At 39.2% G+C, this 25,254-nt stretch overlaps 1 protein-coding gene across 3 annotated transcripts in view; it reads right to left on the bottom strand.

Moving 5' to 3' along the window:
- The window catches only part of CSNK1G3 (casein kinase 1 gamma 3), a 659,666-nt gene that overhangs the window by 206,502 nt on the left and 427,910 nt on the right, over nucleotides 1-25,254 (bottom strand). For all 3 annotated transcript variants that reach the window (XM_053701616.1, XM_053701614.1, XM_053701615.1), the window contains exon 6: nucleotides 12,008-12,242. In XM_053701616.1, the coding sequence (XP_053557591.1) occupies nucleotides 12,008-12,242 (235 nt within the window). The remainder of the gene's footprint in view (nucleotides 1-12,007; nucleotides 12,243-25,254) is intronic.

Here is a 25,254-nt window from a genome sequence, read left to right as displayed (position 1 = left end):
TGAAACCGCTGCCTGAAGTACTTTTCTACCAAAAACTGCTTCAGAAGAAGAAAATACATCAAAATGGTAGAATTTAGTAAAAGTATGCAAAGAGGACCAAGTTGCTGCTTTGCAAATCTGATCAACCGAAGCTTCATTCCTAAACGCCCAGGAAGTAGAAACTGACCTAGTAGAATGAGCTGTAATCCTCTGAGGCGGAGTTTTACCCGACTCAACATAGGCAAGATGAACTAAAGATTTCAACCAAGATGCCAAAGAAATGGTAGAAGCTTTCTGGCCTTTTCTAGCACCGGAAAAAATAACAAATAGACTAGAAGTCTTTCGGAAAGACTTAGTAGCTTCAACATAATATTTCAAAGCTCTAACAACATCCAAAGAATGCAACGATTTCTCCTTAGAATTCTTAGGATTAGGACATAATGAAGGAACCACAATTTCTCTACTAATGTTGTTGGAATTCACAACTTTAGGTAAAAATTCAAAAGAAGTTCGCAACACCGCCTTATCCTGATGAAAAATCAGAAAAGGAGACTCACAAGAAAGAGCAGATAATTCAGAAACTCTTCTGGCAGAAGAGATGGCCAAAAGGAACAAAACTTTCCAAGAAAGTAATTTAATGTCCAATGAATGCATAGGTTCAAACGGAGGAGCTTGAAGAGCTCCCAGAACCAAATTCAAACTCCAAGGAGGAGAAATTGACTTAATGACAGGTTTTATACGAACCAAAGCTTGTACAAAACAATGAATATCAGGAAGAATAGCAATCTTTCTGTGAAAAAGAACAGAAAGAGCAGAGATTTGACCTTTCAAGGAACTTGCGGACAAACCCTTATCTAAACCATCCTGAAGAAACTGTAAAATTCTCGGTATTCTAAAAGAATGCCAAGAAAAATGATGAGAAAGACACCAAGAAATATAAGTCTTCCAGACTCTATAATATATCTCTCTAGATACAGATTTACGAGCCTGTAACATAGTATTAATCACAGAGTCAGAGAAACCTCTTTGACCAAGAATCAAGCGTTCAATCTCCATACCTTTAAATTTAAGGATTTCAGATCCTGATGGAAAAAAGGACCTTGAGACAGAAGGTCTGGTCTTAACGGAAGAGTCCACGGTTGGCAAGAGGCCATCCGGACAAGATCCGCATACCAAAACCTGTGAGGCCATGCCGGAGCTACCAGCAGAACAAACGAGCATTCCTTCAGAATCTTGGAGATTACTCTTGGAAGAAGAACTAGAGGCGGAAAGATATAAGCAGGATGATACTTCCAAGGAAGTGATAATGCATCCACTGCTTCCGCCTGAGGATCCCGGGATCTGGACAGATATCTGGGAAGTTTCTTGTTTAGATGAGACGCCATCAGATCTATTTCTGGAAGTTCCCACATTTGAACAATCTGAAGAAATACCTCTGGGTGAAGAGACCATTCGCCCGGATGCAACGTTTGGCGACTGAGATACTCCGCTTCCCAATTGTCTATACCTGGGATATGAACCGCAGAAATTAGACAGGAGCTGGATTCCGCCCAAACCAAAATTCGAGATACTTCTTTCATAGCCAGAGGACTGTGAGTCCCTCCTTGATGATTGATATATGCCACAGTTGTGACATTGTCTGTCTGAAAACAAATGAACGATTCTCTCTTCAGAAGAGGCCAAAACTGAAGAGCTCTGAAAATTGCACGGAGTTCCAAAATATTGATCGGTAATCTCACCTCCTGAGATTCCCAAACTCCTTGTGCCGTCAGAGATCCCCACACAGCTCCCCAACCTGTGAGACTTGCATCTGTTGAAATTACAGTCCAGGTCGGAAGCACAAAAGAAGCCCCCTGAATTAAACGATGGTGATCTGTCCACCACGTTAGAGAGTGTCGAACAATCGGTTTTAAAGATATTAATTGAGATATCTTTGTGTAATCCTTGCACCATTGATTCAGCATACAGAGCTGAAGAGGTCGCATGTGAAAACGAGCAAAGGGGATCGCGTCCGATGCAGCAGTCATAAGACCTAGAATTTCCATGCATAAGGCTACCGAAGGGAATCATTGTGACTGAAGGTTTCGACAAGCTGAAATCAATTTTAGACGTCACTTGTCTGTTAAAGACAGAGTCATGGACACTGAATCTATCTGGAAACCCATAAAAGAATTTTTTGCGCCAAAAAAGTCCGCGCCAAGAATGACGCAATAAAATGAAGCATTTTCAGCCCCCGCGAGCCTAACAGCCCACAGGGAAAAAAGAGTCAAATTTTTGAAGGTAAGAAAAAAATGATTAATTCAAGTGCATTATCCCAAATATGAAACTGACTGTCTGAAAAATAAGGAATGTTGAACATTCTGAGTCAAGGCAAATAAATGTTTGAATACATATATTTAGAACTTTATAAACAAAGTGTCCAACCATAGCTTAGAGTGTCACAGAAAATAAGATTTACTTACCCCAGGACACTCATCTACATGTTTGTAGAAAGCCAAACCAGTACTGAAACGAGAATCAGCAGAGGTAATGGTATATATAAGAGTATATCGTCGATCTGAAAAGGGAGGTAAGAGATGAATCTCTACGACCGATAACAGAGAACCTATGAAATAGACCCCGTAGAAGGAGATCACTGCATTCAAATAGGCAATACTCTCCTCACATCCCTCTGACATTCACTGCACGCTGAGAGGAAAACCGGGCTCCAACTTGCTGCGGAGCGCATATAACGTAGAATCTAGCACAAACTTACTTCACCACCTCCATCGGAGGCAAAGTTTGTAAAACTGAATTGTGGGTGTGGTGAGGGGTGTATTTATAGGCATTTTGAGGTTTGGGAAACTTTGCCCCTATTGGTAGGAATGTATATCCCATACGTCACTAGCTCATGGACTCTTGCTAATTACATGAAAGAAAGCAATGTTGCAATAATAAAATGCTCCAACATATTAGAGCAGTGCTCAACAAATACGTTGAACATCTAGGAACCAAGGTCAGTTTTTGGAGCATCAATAGCGTCCAGGAAAATAGTGCACTGCACTATATTGTTATGGTAGGCAGCTTGCTCATATACATTGTGCTGAAGTACTCCAGAGGACCCACACCTTAGATTAAGCTGCATGAGAAATTCCCACACCCCCAGAAAGCCGTAGGGCCAACCTAGTATAGCGCATTCAAAATAGGAAACATAGCCAACAGTGGTACAGCCCACATCTGCATCATGTTGTTGAATAAACTTACAGAACAGCGCCGGGCCACATTCACTCCGCTCCTGTATTGGATGCTCTAGACGGTTACCTCATTAGCCATGTGGCATTGTGGGAGTTATAGTCCCCAGCCTTACGGCCTACAAAGAATCCTTCCGCACCGGGCTGTATAAGCCTGGGCAACTGATTGGAACCTGTGAATATTTTAGGTGCTTCAAGTTAGGGCCAAATTTAAAGGCACCAGTAGCGCCCTGGTTTGTCGAGCACTGTATTAGAGTAATTTCTTTTTGCCCTTTTTATCCTTTTGAAGTCAGCTCCAGAGCAAACATGCACTACTGGGAGATGAACACATTTGGTAAGCACATGACAAGAGACAAAAGTGTGCAGCAATCACCAGCTAGCTTTCAGTGGTGTAGGATATGTATATAGAATTTTTAAATAAAAAGATACCAAGAGAAAATAGAAAATCTGAATTTAAAAGTGTCTTAAAGGAACAATAAAAAATAAAAAATAATATAGTGCAGAATTATGTAACATTATCTTAGAAACCACTTGAAAAAAAAAAAAAAAAGAAAAAAAGATTTGAGAAACTTTAGCACCAAAGTTATACTTATCTAGGTTCTTTTGATTGTGTCTTACAGGTGTGTTTGTATATATATATATATATATATATATATATATATATACTAACCTTTCCAGTTGTGATTTTATCTTAGCTGTGAGCTAGCTGGTGAGTGCTGGGTGTTTCTATGTGTTGTATTACTTTTTATTTGTAATCTCCCTTGGTTCTTGCACCCATTCCGGACTGGGGTTAACTGCCTGTGGCTCTGGTGACATCACAGCTTTTTTGGAGTGCTATTTAGCACCCAGGGCTGGATGTTACTGAGTCACAGGATGTGTACCTGATCCGGTCTTGGAGTGCAGTTCCCTTCCATGTTTTGTATTTTCTATGGGTGATTACAGCCACCTGTGCACCCCTTCTTTGTTCTCAGTTTGTTTAGCTTTGTGAGCACGCATGATGGTGTGCCTGTGTTAGGGACTCAGGCTAAGGAAAGGACCTTGACGTGGTGCCTGAGCTTTCCCATTTGGCCAGATGCGGTGACTAACCTTTCCAGTTGTGATTTTATCTTAGCTGTGAGCTAGCTGGTGAGTGCTGGGTGTTTCTATGCGTTATATATATATATACACACACATATATACACACCTGTAAGCTTCTAACTGTAGAAACATATATCAAATAATTGACATCCTCAGAATCAGCCAAGACCAAAAAAGTATATATATTTTTTATTTCTGATCATTTAAAGATTTTTTTTATTTATTTCTGTAGCTATGTCTATAATGATGCAAGGGGCTAACTCTCATTTGGCAAAACAGAATTGCCTAAATACTCAAAACTGACCGCAAAACTATATATATATATATATATATATATATATATATATATATATATATATATATATATATATTTTATAAGTAGACAACCTATCTAGGCCCATTTTAACCATTTAATATTTTTTTTAAAAAACTTTATTGCAACCTTTGGGTCTCTTACTGAAATTATTTATACACAACTACTACAGTCATATGACAAATGGTTGTAAACACTTCTCTCGGATCCCCTTTGTGGGCATGCATGTCTTTACCATTGGTTTTTGGTAATAAAAAGATTGCTAACTGCAGCTGTGCACCACACTTCTATAATTCCCAGCAGTGGAGAGGTTAAACAGTTAGCTGTTAAGGGAAATATTTATGGTGGTGTAGGGATTACTCCTCACACACCATGATCCCTACATGATCCCTCCAAAATAGCTCTAATGCTACAGACATGTGCACACTCGTAAAACAACCTACCTGCTTTTCAACAAAGGATACCAAATGAACAAAGAAATTTTGATAGAAGTAAATTGGGAAGTTGTTCAAAAACTAAATGTATGCTTTCATGATGGCAAAAGTCCACGAGCCATTACATGTGGGATTGAAGTCCAATCCTACAGGAGGATGCAAAACATCCCACACAACCGAGCTTTAATCCCTTCCACTTCCCCATGATTCCCTAGCCATACATATGGTCGAGAAAAAGTAAAAAAGGAAAAGCAGGGTAAAAGAAGTGCAAGATGGTGCTGCCACCAACAAGGGATGGTCTCATGGACTCTCACCATCATGAAATAAATTATGTTATTAGGTAGGCATACATTTTGTTTTCTGTCATAATGATGATGAGAGAGACACACATTTAGAATATTCGTTCACTATCAAATGCGGAAGTAAAAGGCTGCTTACAGTATTAGTCTCTTTTTCTGAGCCAAATAACTTCTTGAGCAAGTGAAGCACACAAAGATCTGTGCAAAGCTAGAATACCGCAAGCAGCTTCTTACTTCTGCATTCGGCAGTTTAACAAAACGGATGAGTGCACGTCTCTAGTGAGTCCATGAGCCATCACATGTGGGATCCTATACCCAAGCTGTGTAGCATACAAGACCACCATAAAATAGGGAGGGTAAAACAATTAAAGCACATACTAAACAGGCGCTGTAACCAGCAGAATTTCCCTACCAAAAGCAGCCACAGAAGAGGCAAACATGTAAAAATGGTAGAATTTGGTAAAGGTATGAAAAGATGACCTAATAGCTGCCTTGCACATCTGTTCAATGGAAGCTTAATTTCTAAAAGCCCAAGAAGAGGTGACTACTCTGGTAGAATGAGCAGTGGAGACTTTCCCACTACTAGGTACACTACACAAATCAAAGCTTTAAGCCACTCTGCCAAGGTAATTGCAGTAGCATTGTGTCCCTTGCGGGGGCCCTGAGAAATGGAGAAACAGACGAAGAATAAGAAATTCTAAATTATTTAGTGGCTTGAAGATAACATTTCCCAGCGATACCAGTGGCAGACAAGCAACAAATACCCGCAGGAGAATTACTCTCACTGTCGATATACTCATTCTGTCTGTGATGAATCAAACCTTCTCAACGTCACAATAGAGGGGTGTGGGCATGAAGGGGTTAATGGCACACAGCTCTGGTTCCCTTAACCTTGCAACTCTACAAAAGGACCTTAAAAGGGACACCACATTAGCCCCCAAAATCCTGTCCACACGGCTCTAATTGACTATTTCTGATACCACCCAAAACTTCTAAATTAAAGGTCCGTTTTTGGAACCCCAAAAAACTCACACAATTTAACAATTAGGTAACGTGCCTTTAACCTTGACTCAACAGGAGTGTGAATTTGGATATTAGAGCCCAAAAGACAGAATGAGATTTTCTATGTGTTTAATAACAAAAATATCAATACAGGTTTACACAGTGCGAAATTATAAAGACATTCAAAATAACATAAAATTGCAAAGTTACAATTCTTTAAAAAGAATAGGGGACATAAAAATAATAGAAACACAATATCGTACTTATTATCACATTCCTTTAGATATGTGGAGAGCTGCTGACCATGATGTTAATGGCTTTGGTCCCCAGGGCAGTTCTACCCACAAGTCTTTCTGTTACATATTTAAACCAAACTTTCTTTGTCTTATCTAAGACAACGCCCTGGTTATAATTTACAACGAGTACAGCCAATGCAAACAAGTCTTAGCTCCCAGTAGGGGAGGAGCTTTTTGCATTCCTACACACAGTTACCAGTTACACAAAGAACACTTCACCTAAGACCTGTGACAGGCTAAGGAGGGGGAATGGGGGGGGTGGTCTCAGCTTCCAGCTTTTCTGAAAGCAGATTTCACACACAGAAAAAGGCAATTCACATTAACCTTTTCCAGGCTGAGAACACAATACCACTTCTGCCGGGTAGCCAATCCAGGTATCAACTACTTCACATGATTGTATCATGACACTGTCCTATTCCTTGCTTTCTGAGGGGGATATCAGGGCTCACATCCGTTTGAGAACCCCTTTCAAGTGTTGATTAAACTAAGTTTCACCATCCACCTTGCTGGAGGCAAAAAACAGACTAAGGAATCATCTTTGACTCACACCATCACTAAAGAATTTGTATTCTCTCTCTCATGAAAAAAATGTTTGGGTATCATGTCCCTTTTAAGGTGTAATAATTATTGCGGCTAACATGGTTTTCCAACAGCTTAATGGCATCAAAGGGCAAAATTACAAACTCTTACTATTAGGTCATTGAAAATACAACAGCAAAAAGGTACAAAGGTGCAGTGGAAATAGTCGCAATAATAAATCGTTAAATAGTGTGATGAAATAGAAATTAAGAATTTCTCTGTAAAAAATCAATCTGGTCTTAAATTCTTAAAAAAAATCACTATCCCAATATAAACCTTATTAATTAAAAAGCAAAACTTTTATCCAGACATTTGTACACAAGTTATTCTTCTTCTGATGCCCAAGGAAAAATAGGTTATTCTGTGTTCTAAATATTTAAAGCAAAGCTGTTCCCTCTATGACAAAAGAACCAGTGTAAGCACTTTTGCATTCCATAGTGGGCGACTAGTATAAAAGCATTTTTGTGCACAAAATGTTAGACATTTTTAACACAGCAATGTAAATAGGGCAGACTTCAGAACAAAAATGTGCACAAACACAAGTCAACTACGATAATGAAAAGATGCAAAAAAAAAAAAAATAGAGAAAGGGAGGGAAAAATATAAACAAATTAGTTCCACGTATAATCAATATTTATAGAGAACGGAAACTACAATAGTGGTCTCCTGTCTATTTTTTTCATAAGTAAGCAGGACAGAAATTAAGTCCAATGCACACTGCCTACAAATGTCAGATGCAGGACTGGGGACACTGAATCATTACCTCCAAAATGAAAACAAAAATAAGGAATGTAAATGGCTAAAAAACATTAGGTATTTTGTAGATACTTGCATATGATTTGTTTCACAGTAAAGAATGGCTACTTTGTAGCAGTGTTACTGTAACGTGAAAGGTACATTCTGCTAACAGCAAACATTTGGCTGTTTCAACAGACTGCATAGAATATAAAATGTGTCACATTTACTATACTATATAATATAAAACATTTTGCCCAGCAAAAATCAGAAACCGCTACACAAAAACTTAAATATATTTCAGGAAAGGCACAATGAGTTTCCAAACTGTTTCTTTCAGACAGAGCATGCAAGTTCAAGCGACAAACTAAATTAATTATATTATCACAGTGTCTTAGTTCTCTTTGTATCTGTTTATGGCAGCAGTTTTGCAAGAATGTTAACCATTTGCAAAAGCACTAGATGTTAGCACTATTTCCTGCCATGTAGTGCTCTAGACACCTACCTAGGTATCTCTTCAAAAAAGAATACCATGAGAATGAAGCAAATGTGATAACAGTAGTAAAATAGTATTATTATTTTTTTTAAATTGTATGCTCTGCCTGAATCACAAAGTGAAAATCTTTGTTTCATATCAGTTTAAAGAGCAATTGTCCTTTTAAAAGTAGTAGATTTACTGATCTGACTTCTGTAATAATTTAGTTGGTTCACAATTCTGTCCAGCAGATGGCAGTAAAAATTAACAAACTGTTTTCAGCCACACAAAATCAAAACCAACTAAAGACTGATTATTTCCAATAAGGGTTTGCATATTTTAAGAGCTATAACCCCAGTATAATCAGAGGAAATACAGATTACATAAATTAACTTGTTCTCATGATAAAATGATGTTAGCCGTTCAATATTAAAACTATCTACATTACTGTTATATTGACGTCATTGTAGCACTCCCACTGCAAGATTATATGCCCAGTGTTTGCAGATAAAAGGGAAGACAGACTGGAAATGCAACTAAAAACTAACACTGGATTGCTGTAATAATGACATACCTGTTTTCTATACTAAAATCACTATGTCATCATTCTGTTCAATACGTAAACACACGCATCTCTGATCAAAACTAAAACAGTGTCTAAGAAAAAAAGTCTAAACGGCTAGGGGGAAAAGTATACAGAGATGACAGGATGCGTGGAATGATAAAAGAAACAATCAGGCAAAAACTCAGCTAAACACCATATTTAAAGGGCTATGAAACGCACAAAAAAATATTTGTAACTCAGACCGAGCAAATCATTTTAAAAAAAGTTTCAAATTTACTTATGTTATCAAATTTGCTTCATTCCTATTATATTCTGTGTTGGAGATACCTAGGTATTAATCTTGAACATTACATGGCAGAAATAGTGCTGCCATCTAGTGCTCTTGCAAATGGATAACATTCTTGCAGAACTGCTGCCATATAGTGCTCCATATATGGGCTGTTTCCTAAGCATACGTTCCTTTTCAACAAACGATACCAAAAGAACAAAGACAAATTTATAATAGAATTAAATTAGAAAATTGTTTAAAATTGAACGCTCTACCTAAATCATGAAGAAAAAAAAGTTGTGTCTCATATCCCTTTAAATAAGTCGAGAACAGAAAACTCTAAAATCTGATAAAAGGTGCCCAATCCCTACAATCATATCATAACCTATAAACCACCCATTAAAATGCATATAAAAAATGTTATCTTGTTGCAACAAATACCTTAATGTCTTTAAAAAAACTGTGGCTGTCATCTTTCTTCTATGAATTTATAGCAAACGTTGCAAAGCAAAAGGCAGGAATATGAAACACTGATTAAAGTGTTCTCCCCTTTAGAAAAACACATTAAGAATGTTAGTGAAATTGTAGATGGAGTTTAATTATTCAGTTGTAATACCCCACGCTGCCCTCTTTAAAAGTAACATTTCTATGAGCTAAAGGTTTGAATAGTTGTCCAATCAGTACTCTCCCAAAATATGGCACTTTTTTGTAGCTAGAGCACTGATTGGAGTGCAATTCAAACCGTTAGCAAATTAGTGATACTTATTTAGCACAAGAGATCACTGTTCCTGTCATAGAGAGGGGTGGTCACCCACTACACCAGTACCACCTCTGCCTGTGACACTTTAGGGGACAAGAATAACAAGAAGTTAACTACTCTCAAACCCCTATTCACTTTAACCCACTATCAACTGGGTGGCCCCCAAGGCAGAACATACAGTGATCTGAGATGTCATCGCAGAAAATGCAGCATGTCTGCAGAAAGAGCAGGACACATGCAGGAACTGTTAGCGCTTGAACTTTGTAGTGCTGCTTCACATTAGACAGTTCTCTTTAAACAGAGCTGTGGTCTGGTTGCAGTAAGTTTTCCTTAACACAGTGCATCCAGAGCAAAGAGCTGTTTGAAGTGATCAGTCAAATATGCAGTTGCGCTGCAAAGCAGCAGCACATTGCTTGTTGACTGGCTCTCAGAGATTTTTTCAAACCCGCCCCCTAGCCTTTCCCAGTCTGCAAAGCTGTTTATTCTGAATGTAAGACGTTAGTATGAGCATTGCATCTTTTGTTATTACTACATTTCTATGTTAGACCTAGAGAAAAGAAAATCGATTTATTTAAGAGACATTTTAAAATTTATTTTTTTGTATGCAGCTTATTTGCTATGCAATTATATTATAAAGCATTAAAAATTGCTTTATTCTTCAGTTAACCAACACATTGCAGTTGAACTGGTGCCTTAGTGTAACTGTCTAATTTAAAATTTTATTTAATAATGACCTGCAGAAAAATTTCCACTAAAGAAATCTCATCGCAGAAAGTGAAGGATAGTTCTGCCTCTGGGTGGCTGGCCTAACCCATGTAGCACCTTGCCCCCTGCCCCCACTTGGCATATTTGTGTTCATTTGATAACTTTTCCCAGCACCTAGAATATGTCTATGCAAATTTGTAGGTATAGACCAGCATTCTCCTTAACTTGATACGTCCATAAAATGTTTTCAATGTGGGTGAAACACCTTTAGGTCTCACCACTGGCCTCAGCAATGACTTGTAGATAAAGGTGGCACTCTCCATAAAGTGAAATATTAAGCTACAATATAGCAATGTTTCGGGCCTCTTGACCCTTTGTCAAGCTAATACAAAATGAAAACAATACACCATTATAAACACCACCTGTAAAAGAGAGGCCAGTCATTCCTCATCTAGAAGGCATGTATCAAAACGACATCACATTAACTCTTTCCATTTTTTGTATTTTGCCTGTATGTTGACTGAGTTTATTTGTTGTCATTTTTATAAACGCTTAATGGATGATGGGCCTCTCTTTTACAGGTAGGGGTTTATGATGAGTATTTTTTTTTTTAATCAGCTAAATTAATAGCTCTCATTTGGGGAAATCTTATGCTAAATAAGTAGAGCAACACACTGCAAGGCAAATCCGGGACAATCAGGGACACCTGAAAAATTAGGTACAGACATCCCAAATTTGAGACTGTCCTGGAAAATTCAGGGTGTCTGGTCACCTTAGTAACATATAGCTATGATAGACGTAAATGGTTAGGCTAGAAAGCCTCTTTACACCTTTTAAAATGTATCTCTGTTTCTATTAATTTCTGTGCGTAGCTGGATGCAACAAGGTGAATGGTAAACAGTAGAAATTCATAATAACCATGCTACTGAAATCTGTCTAATCCCTTCAGTGTGAGTGTGCACATGTAGCTTTAAATAGCATGGGCAATTCAGCTTCTTACTGACATTACTGACCACCTTTGGGAGAAAAAAAAAAATCTGAGGGGGGAACCCGGCTGCATAAATATAGAAAACTGAAGATAAAATGAAAGGGTGTAGTGTAGAGAGACCAGGATTACCATAACATTGCTCAATTTATGGGTAGAATTGCTGCACATTTTTAGCTTACCCCTAAATGCATTGATTGGTACTTTATAATTCATGCTACACTCTTTAAAACAACTTTTTTTTTTTTAACCATGTGGTGAAAACAAACACACATCAAAACCATTGCATTTTTGATTTGACCTACCTTTTCCTAAATGTGTATTTATACTCATGTATCTAGCGGTTCCTGTAAGGCTCTTGTGTTCTCTGTATGGTATGTGCTTCTTTGTTTCTGGATCTATGTATTCTTTTGCCAATCCAAAATCTATAATATGAATTATTTGCTGGTTCTTGTTTCCTGGACGACCTATCAAGAAGTTCTCTGGCTTTACATCTCTATATATCAAGTTCTTTGAGTGAACATATTCCATGCGGGAAATCTGTACAAAACAATTGATGAGAAATGTTAAGGCACAGAATGACATCAATGTACACATTCAAATGATCAAATTGGAGCTCATGTCAAGAAGTTAACAGCTTAATATGAATATGTAAAATTGATTTAAAGCTAGTTAAGTAGACTATGGCTGGATTTCCAACCAGTAATGGCATAGTTCCAGGAAAATGCATCAATGTGCATGTGACATTTAAAAATAGGTACCACATCAAAATAATTATGTTCAAGGGAACAAAATAAAGTGAACACAACAGGGTCTGTCTATACATCTAATTTTAGCAGCAAGATTCTGGAATTATACACGTCTCATCAACTGCAAGTGCAGAGAACATAGTAGTTTGCATATCAGAAAATCCTCCCTCTGGGACTCCAATCAGAAACAAATCAGAAAATGTAGGTAAAACTATGTAAAATCTAAAGATACAATGAAAAGTAAAGATATTTTTTTTTTTTAAATATTAGCTAACAAATAAAGTCATTTAGAAAGCAATAATTCAACTTTAGTGAAATTTGCCTGCACGCACATCTGTCTACTGAGAGTTCTATTTGTGCAAGGAGATGTCCACTAGCCAATAATCTAGGACTAATGCAAGCAGGTTAGCTGTGAGCAGGAGTGCTCTTAGTGGATTTTTTGTGACACCATCACCGGCCTCTCGCCTGGTGGATGCCAAACTCAGAAGTACCTAAGGCATCACTACAGTCTCTTCCCTGCTCAGCATTACCCTTTACTCCCTATACTTCATCTTTCTTTACATTTCTTGGGTTACTGTGCCTATCAATAACAACCTTATTTTATGCTTAGGTTACCCAAACGGTTTGTTGAACTGCCTTGTAACAAACACTGTAAATTCAAACCAAGTACTGCTGCATGAAAACTACTTTGATTTTAAAAACATGCAGTATGTATGTGCTTGCACACACTCATAATATTCCTCAATTGGTGGAACGCCATAATGAGAAGATACAGCAATTTTAAGTTTCAAAATGTTCAAGGGCATTAAAAAGAAAGTATGTGCGAAAATGCAAAGATAATTGGTGAACACTTCTACTAGACTAGAATGATTGGAGAAGGCATTTGCTGTGATAAGCTAAGAAAAAAATGGGGAGGTGGTTTCACTCATGGTAAAACATGAATCAACATCAAAACATACAGCAACTCTACCATTTTATATACTTTAGAGTGAGTCAATTGAAGTAGTCCAAATAAGCACAGCAATATAAAAAGCAAAATTATTGATAAACTTAACCGGGTGGGGGGGGGGGGGGCCCTGAGGTCATCAAGTGATTATGATCATCTCAGGGGATTCCATTCCAAGAGTATCTATCACAGAATCCGAAAACCCACGCTTAGATAAAATCAAGCGTTCAATTTCCAAGCCGTCAGCTGGAGGGAAACTAGATTTGGATGTTCGAATGGACCCTGTACTAGAAGATCCTGTCTCAAAGGTAGCTTCCATGGTGGAGCCAATGACATATTCACCAGGTCTGCATACCAAGTCCTGCGTGGCCACGCAGGAGCTATCAAGATCACTGAGGCCCTATCCTGTTTGATCCTGGCTACCAGCCTGGGAATGAGAGGAAACGGTGGAAACACATAAGCTAGGTTGAAGGCCCAAGGCGCTACTAATGCATCCACTAGAGTCGCCTTGGGATACCCGGATCTGGACCCGTAGCAAGGAACCTTGAAGTTCTGACGAGACGCCATCAGATCCATGTCTGGAATGCCCCATAATTGAGTCAACTGGGCAAATATCTCCGGGTGGAGTTCCCACTCCCCCGGATGGAATGTCTGACTCAGATAATCCGCCTCCCAGTTTTCCACTCCTGGGATGTGGATCGCAGATAGGTGGCAGGAGTGATCCTCCGCCCATTTTATGATTTTGGTCACTTCTTTCATCGCCAGGGAACTCCTTGTTCCCCCCTGATGGTTGATGTAAGCAACAGTCGTCATGTTGTCTGATTGGAATCTTATGAATCCGGCCTTTGCTAGTTGAGGCCAAGCCCTGAGAGTATTGAATATCGCTCTCAGTTCCAGAATGTTTATCGGGAGAAGAGACTCTTCCCGAGACCATAGACCCTGAGCTTTCAGGGAGTCCCAGACCGCGCCCCAGCCCACTAGACTGGCGTCGGTCGTGACGATGACCCACTCTGGTCTGCGGAAGCTCATTCCCTGGGACAGGTGATCCTGGGTTAGCCACCAACGGAGTGAGTCTCTGGTCTTCTGATCTACTTGAATCACTGGAGACAAGTCTGTATAGTCCCCATTCCACTGTTTGAGCATGCACAGTTGTAATGGTCTTAGATGAATTCGCGCAAAAGGAACTATGTCCATTGCTGCAACCATCAACCCTACTACTTCCATGCACTGAGCTATGGAAGGTCGTGGAACAGAGTGAAGAACTTGACAAGCGTTTAGAAGTTTTGACTTTCTGACATCGGTCAGGAAAATCTTCATTTCTAAAGAATCTATTATTGTCCCCAAGAAAGGAACTCTTGTCGACGGAGACAGGGAACTCTTTTCTATGTTCACCTTCCACCCGTGAGATCTGAGAAAGGCCAGAACGATGTCTGTGTGAGCCTTTGCCTTTGAAAGAGACGACGCTTGTATCAGAATGTCGTCCAAGTAAGGTCTTGGTCTTAGAACCGCTAGAAGGGACCCGAGTACCTTTGTGAAAATCCTTGGAGCAGTGGCTAGCCCGAATGGGAGAGCCACAAACTGGTAATGTTTGTCCAGAAAGGCGAACCTTAGGAACTGATGATGATCTTTGTGGATAGGAATATGTAGATATGCATCCTTTAGATCCACGGTAGTCATAAATTGACCCTCCTGGATTGAAGGTAAAATCGTTCGAATAGTTTCCATTTTGAACGATGGCACTCTGAGAAATTTGTTTAGAATCTTTAAATCCAGAATTGGTCTGAAAGTTCCCTCTTTTTTGGGAACTACAAACAGATTTGAGTAAAACCCCATTCCTTGTTCCACAGTTGGAACTGGGTGTATCACTCCCATTTTTAACAGGTCTTCTACACAATGTAAGAATGCCTGTCTCTTTATTTGGTTTGAAGATAAGTGAGACATGTGGAACCTTCCCCTTGGGGTTAGTTCCTTGAATTCCAGAAGATAACCCTGAGAAACTATTTCTAGTGCCCAGGGATCCTGAACATCTCTTGCCCAAGCCTGAGCGAAGAGAGAGAGTCTGCCCCCTACAAGATCCGGTCCCGGATCGGGGGCTACTCCTTCATGCTGTTTTGGTAGCAGCAGCAGGCTTCTTGGCCTGCTTACCCTTGTTCCAGCCTTGCATCGGTTTCCAAGCTGGTTTGGTTTGCGAAGCATTACCATCTTGTCTAGAGGCTGCAGAGTTGGAGGCCGGTCCGTTCCTGAAATTGCGAAAGGAACGAAAATTAGACTTATTCTTGGCCTTGAAAGGCCTATCTTGTGGGAGGGCGTGGCCCTTACCCCCAGTGATGTCTGAGATCATCTCTTTCAATTCTGGCCCAAAAAGGGTTTTACCCTTGAAAGGGATATTAAGCAACTTTGTCTTGGAAGATACATCCGCTGACCAAGACTTTAGCCAGAGCGCTCTGCGCGCCACAATTGCAAACCCTGAATTTTTCGCCGCTAATCTATCTAACTGCAAAGCGGCATCTAAAATAAAGGAATTAGCTAACTTAAGTGCGTGAATTCTGTCCATAACCTCCTCATACGGAGTCTCTCTACTTAGCGACTTTTCTAGTTCCTCGAACCAGAACCACGCTGCTGTAGTGACAGGAATAATGCACGAAATAGGTTGCAGGAGGTAACCTTGCTGTACAAAAATCTTTTTAAGCAAACCCTCCAATTTTTTATCCATAGGATCTTTGAAAGCACAATTATCCTCGATAGGAATAGTAGTGCGCTTAGCTAGTGTAGAAACTGCCCCCTCGACCTTAGGGACTGTCTGCCATAAGTCCTTTCTGGGGTCCACCATAGGAAATAATTTCTTAAATATAGGAGGGGGGACAAAAGGTATGCCGGGCTTCTCCCACTCCTTATTCACTATGTCCGCCACCCGCTTGGGTATAGGAAAAGCGTCGGGGTGCACCGGAACCTCTAGGAACTTGTCCATCATGCACAATTTTTCTGGAATGACCAGGTTGTCACAATAATCCAGAGTAGATAGCACCTCCTTAAGCAGTGCGCGGAGATGCTCTAATTTAAATTTAAATGTCACAACATCAGGTTCTGCCTGTTGAGAAATTCTACCTGAATCAGAAATTTCCCCATCTGACAAAACCTCCCTCATGGCCCCTTCAGATTGGTGTGAGGGTATGACAGAGCAATTATCATCAGCGCCCTCCTGCTCTACAGTGTTTAAAACAGAGCAATCGCGCTTTCTCTGAAATGCAGGCATTTTGGATAAAATATTTGCTATGGAGTTATCCATTACTGCCGTCAATTGTTGCATAGTAACAAGCATTGGCACGCTAGAAGTACTAGGGGTCGCCTGCGCGGGCATAACTGGTATAGACACAGAAGGAGATGATGTAGAACTATGTCTACTCCCTTCATCTGATGAATCATCTTGGGCAACTTTACTATCTGTGGCAGTACTGTCCTTACTTTGTTTGGACGCTATGGCACAATTATCACACAATTTTGAAGGGGGAGACACATTGGCTTCCATACATACAGAACATAGTTTATCTGAAGGCACAGACATGTTAAACAGGCTTAAACTTGTCAATAAAATACAAAAACCGTTTTAAAACAAAACCATTACTGTCTCTTTAAATTTTAAACAGGGCAAACTTTTTTACGGAATATGTGAAAAACCATGAAGGAATTCAATTTTAACCAAATTTTCACCACAGTGTCTTAAAGCACTCAAAGCATTGCACCCCAAATTTCAGACCTTTAACCCTTAAAATGACGAAACCGGAGCCGTTTACAGTTTTAACCCCTCTACAGTCCCAGCTACAGCCTTTGCTGCGACTTTACCAAACCCAGGGGGGTATACGATACCAAATGAAGCCTTCTAGGAACCTTTTCAACCACTTCCAGACCCACACACATGCAGCTGCATGTCCTGCTCTCAAAAGTAACTGCGCAGTAATGGCGCGAAAATGAGGCTCTGTCTACTACATAGAAGGCCCTTCCTGACTGGGAAGGTGTCTAAACCAGTGCCTGACGTAAAAAAACGTTCCCCAAAGTTATAAAGTGTGAATTTCAACTTCAAGCTGTATAAAATGCCCAAATAAAGCAATCGATCTAGCCCATAAAAGTGTCTACCAGTTTTATAGCCCATATTAAGCCCTTTATTCTGTTTGAGACTAAGAAAATGGCTTACCGGTCCCAATGATGGGGAAAATGACAGCCTTCCAGCATTACTCAGTCTTGTTAGAAATATGGCTAGTCATACCTTAAGCAGAAAAGTCTGCCAACTGTTTCCCCCAACTGAAGTTATCTCATCTCAACAGTCCTATGTGGAAACAGCAAACAATTTTAGTTACTGCTGCTAAAATCATATTCCTCTCACAAACAGAACTCTTCATCTTTTTCTGTTTCAGAGTAAATAGTACATACCAGCACTATTTTAAAATAACAAACTCTTGATAGTAGAATAAAAAACTACAACTAAACACCACATACTCTTCACCATCTCCGTGGAGATCCTGCATGTTCAGCGGCAAAGAGAATGACTGGGGTGGGCGGAGCCTAGGAGGGACTATATGGACAGCTTTTGCTGTGCTCTTTGCCATTTCCTGTTGGGGAAGAGAATATTCCCACAAGTTATGGATGACGCCGTGGACCGGACACACAAATGTTGGAGAAAGTAAGTATATTAACAAAACCAGTGAAATGTAAAGTTTGATGAATGAAAGTGCCCCTGTTTTTAATAGGATTTGTAACAACCAGGCACTCATTCCGCAAACTTTACATTCACTTTAAGAGCTTGTCACAATTTAAGCATAATCTTACTTCTAATATATTTACATTTTATCAAAAAGGGGGTAATGTAAAAGGTTAATTAATGGGGATAATTTGATAAAGCAGCCTAGGGAAGATTCCATATTATTGATCAACTGGGTCTAAGCACCTCACAATCCCACTAAATATAACTGTGAATACCATCTCTCCCACATGCTCTTCAGCACTTCGCCTGACACTGAAGGGTAAATAGATTTAAGATAAATTGGTGTGAGATACCAACTCATTAATAGTTTAATGTTCTTTTCTAATACAGAAGCAGATATATGGGTGTTTTTAGTGGATAAAAAAAAAACTTACTCCAATGCTCTTTGTAGATGTCCTAATGAGGAAGTAAAAGATTGGGTTGTAATATCTAATAGAATTGTAAGCATAAAGTTTTGAATGTGGTTTGTGGTCTGATTAGATCCCTCTTTATCTGGATGTTTGAAAATGCAATGGTATAATTTGAAGTAGGCTAGTAAAGAATTAAAAAGGTGTGGAAATGTATATTTGAGTTCAATGAAGTGCTATGGAATTTTGTGGTACTATACAAATAAATGATGATGATGATGATGATAATAATAAACTATTCTCCATTAAAGGACCATTAAATAAAGTATAATTGCATAATTAACAAATGTATAATAAAAAAAAGACACTGTACTTAGACTGAATTTTAAATGAGTAGTGGACTTTTTTTCTGACAAATTTCAAGATTATTTCAATTATCCTTCCCCCTGCACCATGTGACAGCCATTAAATGTGTGTGTATATATATATATATATACACACACACACACATACATACATATATATACACACACACACAAACACACATACATACTGTAGGGCTGCACGATTTTAATCGCGGATGCGGTTTTAAACCGCAATTAATCGCCACGGTTTTAAAACCGCGAGAGTACGCAATTTTTTTTTTATTTTTTTTTAAAAATCCTCAGATTGTCCTGAAAACGGAGGCGGAGAGGGAGGATGAGTGGCAGACCAGTGTGTGGCCGTGGGCGGACCTGAGAATGCCTGCGAAACTGCCATTTTAGAAGAGAATAAAGAGTGTGTGGGAGTCATCTGGGAGTAGTGTGGGGGTGGTCAAGCAGTGGTGTGGCGGTGGGACAGCTCAAAGTTGTGAGCAATAAAGTGAGTATTGTACAAATACTTTAAAGTGCCTTACTGACTTTTTTTTTTTTTTTTAACTTCTTTTGTGGTTTGTATTTGTATGCTCCAAGAGTGCATTGGACATTGAGAAACATGTACAGTAAGATTCTGTAGTGTTAAATAAACGTTTTATTGAAAAATTAAGGTGTTATAGTAATTTTTAATAAAATTGCGATTAAATCGTAATCACGTTTTTTTTTTCACCCATATCGCCCAGCCCTAATCCACTGTGTATATAACAAAAACGAAGACAGCCAACCAGGTTTGAGGCAGTAGAAATGCAATTTAATGGAGCTAGTTTGATATTAGGATAGCACAAAACGTGAAGTAACCAAAACATGTGCAACAAGTGTCCTTTTTTACATATATATATATATATACTGTGTATTCTTTCACATATTTTTCTTTACTTTTAAAAATTGTGCACATTTAGATAATGGAAGTGAATTGGAAAGTTGTTCTCTATCTGAATCGTACTTTACTATTTCTTTAAAAAGGACATTGTACACTAGATTTTTCTTTGCATAAATGAAATAAGACCATTGTTTCTATTTTCTTTCTTGTGATGACCTAAAAAAGAACGCCTCAGCCTCCAAAATGCTGGGATGTTGAAAAGCACAGATTTGTAAAGAATATTAACTACAAAGTTAAAATAGCATTGTTTAAATGTTTTGCAGCCAAGGATTTTCCAAGTTGACCTAGTATAATAAACATATTGAGATGGCAGAGAGGTTCCGTAGCAGCAGTTTTAAAGGGATATGAAACTAATTTTTTTCTTTCATGATTCATATAGAGCATGCAATTTTAAGCAACTTCCTAATTTACTCCTATTATCAATTTTTCTTCGTTCTCTTGGTATCTTTATTTGAAAAATGAGGAATGTAAACTTAGGAGCCGGCTCATTTTTGGTTCAGAAGCCTGGGTAGCGCTTGCCGATTGGTAGTGATAATAGAAGTTAATAAGAAAGTTGCTTAAAAACATAAATTATGCTTACCTGATAATTTAATTTCCTTCTGTATGAGGAAAGTCCACGGCATCATTCCTTACTGTTGGGAAATACTAAACCTGGCCACCAGGAGGAGGCAAAGACAACACAGCCAAAGGCTTAAATACTTCCCCCACTTCCCTAATATCCCAGTCATTCTGCCAAGGGAACAAGGAACAGTATCAGGGTATAAATGGTGCCGTAAGAGAAAAACAAATTTCGGTCCTCCTATCGGAGCATACGGGCGGGGGCCGTGGTCTCTCCTCATACAGCATAATTTATGTTTTCCTTCTTAATATGAGGAGAGTCCATGGCATCATTCCTTACTGTTGGGAAAACTATACCCAAGCTCGACACTGAATGATAATGGGAGGGATAAAAGAGAGACGAATCCTAATCTGAGGGCACCACAGTGTGTAAAACCTCACAAAAGCTGCTTCGGCCTAAGCAAAAACGTCAAACTTGTAGAATTTTGAAAAAGTATGTAAGGAGGACCGGGTAGCCGCCTTAGAAATCTGATCAATAGAGGCCTCGTTCTTAAAGGGACAGTAAACCCAAAAATGTTCTTTCATTGTTTAGATAGAGAATACCATTTTTAAAAATTTACTTGTATTATCAAATTGGTTTCGTTTTCATTATATTCTTTGTTGAAGGTATACCTAGGTAGGTAGCGTGCACATGCCTGAAGCACTACATGACAGGAAATAGTGCTGCCATCTAGTGCTCCTGCTAATGTATAACTTTGTTGCAAAACTGCTGCCATATAATGTTGTGGACACATGCACACTCATGAGCTTACATCCCACCTTTTCAACAAAGGATAACAAGAAACGAAGACAATTTGATTACAGAAGTAAATTGGAAAGTGGTTTAAAATGGTAAGCTCTATCTGAATCATGAAAGAAAAAAATTGGGTTTTATGTCCCTTTAAAGGCCCAAGAGGAAGCCACCGTTCTAGTGGAATGAGCCGTAATCCTCTGAGGAGGTCGAAGTCCTGCTGACTCATAAGTAAAGCGTATAACACTAGTCAACCAGCAAGATAAGAAAGTCGAAGAAGCCTTCAGACCCTTACGCTTTCCAGAGTAGATAACAAGGAAGAAGTTTGGCTAAAATCCTTAGTAGCTTGAAGATAAAAGTTCAAAGCTCCAACCATATCCAGATTTTGAAGTAAACGTTCCTCTGAAGGAGGAGGATTAGGACATTAGGAAGGAACCACAATCTCCTGATTGATGTTACGATCAGACACCACCTTAGATAGAAAACCCAAGCGGGTACGTAGGACAGCATTATCAGTGTGGAACACCAGATAAGGAGGCTCACATCGCATGCACAGTTGAAATGGTCTTAGATGAATTCACGCAAAAGGAACTATGTCCATTGCTGCAACCATCAACCCTACTACTTCCATGCACTGAGCTACGGAAGGACGAGGAATAGAATGAAGAACTTGACAAGCGTTTAGAAGTTTTGACTTTCTGACTTCTGTCAGGAAAAACATAATTTATGTAAGAACTTACCTGATAAATTCATTTCTTTCATATTAGCAAGAGTCCATGAGCTAGTGACGTATGGGATATACATTCCTACCAGGAGGGGCAAAGTTTCCCAAACCTCAAAATGCCTATAAATACACCCCTCACCACACCCACAAATCAGTTTAACGAATAGCCAAGAAGTGGGGTGATAAGAAAAAGTGCGAAAGCATAAAAAATAAGGAATTGGAATAATTGTGCTTTATACAAAAAAATCATAACCACCACAAAAAAGGGCGGGCCTCATGGACTCTTGCTAATATGAAAGAAATGAATTTATCAGGTAAGTTCTTACATAAATTATGTTTTCTTTCATGTAATTAGCAAGAGTCCATGAGCTAGTGACGTATGGGATAATGACTACCCAAGATGTGGATCTTCCACGCAAGAGTCACTAGAGAGGGAGGGATAAAATAAAGACAGCCAATTCCGCTGAAAATAATCCACACCCAAAATAAAGTTTAATATTAAAAATATAAGCAGAAGATTCAAACTGAAACAGCTGCCTGAAGTACTTTTCTACCAAAAACAGCTTCAGAAGAAGAAAACACATCAAAATGGTAGAATTTAGTAAAAGTATGCAAAGAAGACCAAGTTGCAGCTTTGCAAATCTGATCAACCGAAGCTTCATTCCTAAACGCCCAGGAAGTAGAAACTGACCTAGTAGAATGAGCTGTAATCCTCTGAGGCGGAGTTTTACCCGACTCAACATAGGCATGATGAATTAAAGATTTCAACCAAGATGCCAAAGAAATGGCAGAAGCTTTCTGGCCTTTTCTAGAACCGGAAAAGATGACAAATAGACTAGAAGTCTTTCGGAAAGTCTTAGTAGCTTCAACATAATATTTCAAAGCTCTAACAACATCCAAAGAATGCAATGATTTCTCCTTAGAATTCTTAGGATTAGGGCATAATGAAGGAACCACAATTTCTCTACTAATGTTGTTGGAATTCACAACCTTAGGTAAAAATGTAAAAGAAGTTCGCAACACCGCCTTATCCTGATGAAAAATCAGAAAAGGAGACTCACAAGAAAGAGCAGACAATTCAGAGACTCTTCTGGCAGAAGAGATGGCCAAAAGGAACAAAAAACTTTCCAAGAAAGTAATTTAATGTCCAATGAATGCATAGGTTAAAACGGAGAAGCTTGAAAAGCCCCCAGAACCAAATTCAAACTCCAAGGAGGAGAAATTGACTTAATGACAGGTTTAATACGAACCAAGGCTTGTACAAAACAATGAATATCAGGAAGATTAGCAATCTTTCTGTGAAAAAGAACAGAAAGAGCAGAGATTTGACCTTTCAAGGAACTTGCGGACAAACCTTTACCTAAACCATCCTGAAGAAAGTGTAAAATTCTCGGAATTCTAAAAGAATGCCAGGAAAAATGATGAGAAAGACACCAAGAAATATAAGTCTTCCAGACTCTATAATATATCTCTCTAGATACAGATTTACGAGCCTGTAACATAGTATTAATCACAGAGTCAGAGAAACCTCTTTGACCAAGAATCAAGCGTTCAATCTCCATTCCTTCAGAATCTTGGAGATTACTCTTGGAAGAAGAACTAGAGGCGGAAAGATATAGGCAGGATGATACTTCCAAGGAAGTGATAATGCATCCACTGCCTCCGCCTGAGGATCCCGGGATCTGGACAGATACATGGGAAGTTTCTTGTTTAGATGAGAAGCCATCAGATCTATTTCTGGAAGTTCCCACATTTGAACAATCTGAAGAAATACCTCTGGGTGAAGAGACCATTCGCCCGGATGCAACGTTTGGCGACTGAGATAATCTGCTTCCCAATTGTCTATACCTGGAATATGAACCGCAGAGATTAGACAGGAGCTGGATTCCGCCCAAACCAGAATTCGAGATACTTCTTTCATAGCCAGAGGACTGTGAGTCCCTCCTTGATGATTGATGTATGCCACAGTTGTGACATTGTCTGTCTGAAAACAAATGAACGATTCTCTCTTCAGAAGAGGCCAAGACTGAAGAGCTCTGAAAATTGCACGGAGTTCCAAAATATTGATCGGTAATCTCACCTCCTGAGATTCCCAAACCCCTTGTGCCGTCAGAGACCCCCACACAGCTCCCCAACCTGTAAGACTTGCATCTGTTGAAATTACAGTCCAGGTCGGAAGAACAAAAGAAGCCCCCTGAACTAAACGATGGTGATCTGTCCACCACGTCAGAGAGTGTCGTACAATCGGTTATAAAGATATTAATTGAGATATCTTTGTGTAATCCCTGCACCATTGGTTCAGCATACAGAGCTGAAGAGGTCGCATGTGAAAACGAGCAAAGGGGATCGCGTCCGATGCAGCAGTCATAAGACCTAGAATTTCCATGCATAAGGCTACCGAAGGGAATGATTGAGACTGAAGGTTTCGACAAGCTGAAATCAATTTTAGACGTCTCTTGTCTGTCAAAGACAGAGTCATGGACACTGAATCTATCTGGAAACCCAAAAAGGTTACCCTTGTCTGAGGAATCAATGAACTTTTTAGTGAATTGATCCTCCAACCATGATCTTGAAGAAACAACAAAAGTCGATTCGTATGAAATTCTGCTAAATGTGAAGACTGAGCAAGTACCAAGATATCGTCCAAATAAGGAAATACCACAATACCCTGTTCTCTGATTACATACAGAAGGGCACCGAGAACCTTTGTAAAAATTCGTGGAGCTGTTGCTAGGCCAAACGGCAGAGCCACAAACTGGTAATGCTTGTCCAGGAAAGAGAATCTCAGAAACTGATAGTGAGCTGGATGAATCGGAATATGCAGATATGCATCCTGTAAATCTATTGTAGACATATAATGCCCTTGCTGAACAAAAGGCAGGATAGTCCTTACAGTTACCATTTTGAATGTTGGTATCCTTACATAACGATTCAATATTTTTAGATCCAGAACTGGTCTGAAGGAATTCTCCTTCTTTGGTACAATGAAGAGATTCGAATAAAACCCCAGCCCCTGTTCCAGAACTGGAACTGGCATAATTACTCCAGCCAACTCTAGATCTGAAACACATTTCAGAAATGCTTGAGCTTTCGCTGGGTTTACTGGGACACGGGAAAGAAAAAATCTCTTTGCATGAGGTCTTATCTTGAAACCAATTCTGTACCCTTCTGAAACAATGTTCTAAATCCAAAGATTGTGAACAGAATTGATCCAAATTTCTTTGAAAAAACGTAACCTGCCCCCTACCAGCTGAGCTGGAATGAGGGCCGCACCTTCATGTGGACTTAGAAGCTGGCTTTGCTTTTCTAGAAGACTTGGATTTATTCCAGACTGGAGATGGTTTCCAAACTGAAACTGCTCCTGAGGATGAAGGATCAGGCTTTTGTTC

This window comes from Bombina bombina, chromosome 2 (assembly GCF_027579735.1).
Source record: "Bombina bombina isolate aBomBom1 chromosome 2, aBomBom1.pri, whole genome shotgun sequence".
Lineage (NCBI taxonomy): Eukaryota > Metazoa > Chordata > Amphibia > Anura > Bombinatoridae > Bombina > Bombina bombina.
The sequence above is the reverse complement of the archived record's forward strand: the minus strand, read 5'-3'. Positions and strand labels throughout refer to the sequence as shown.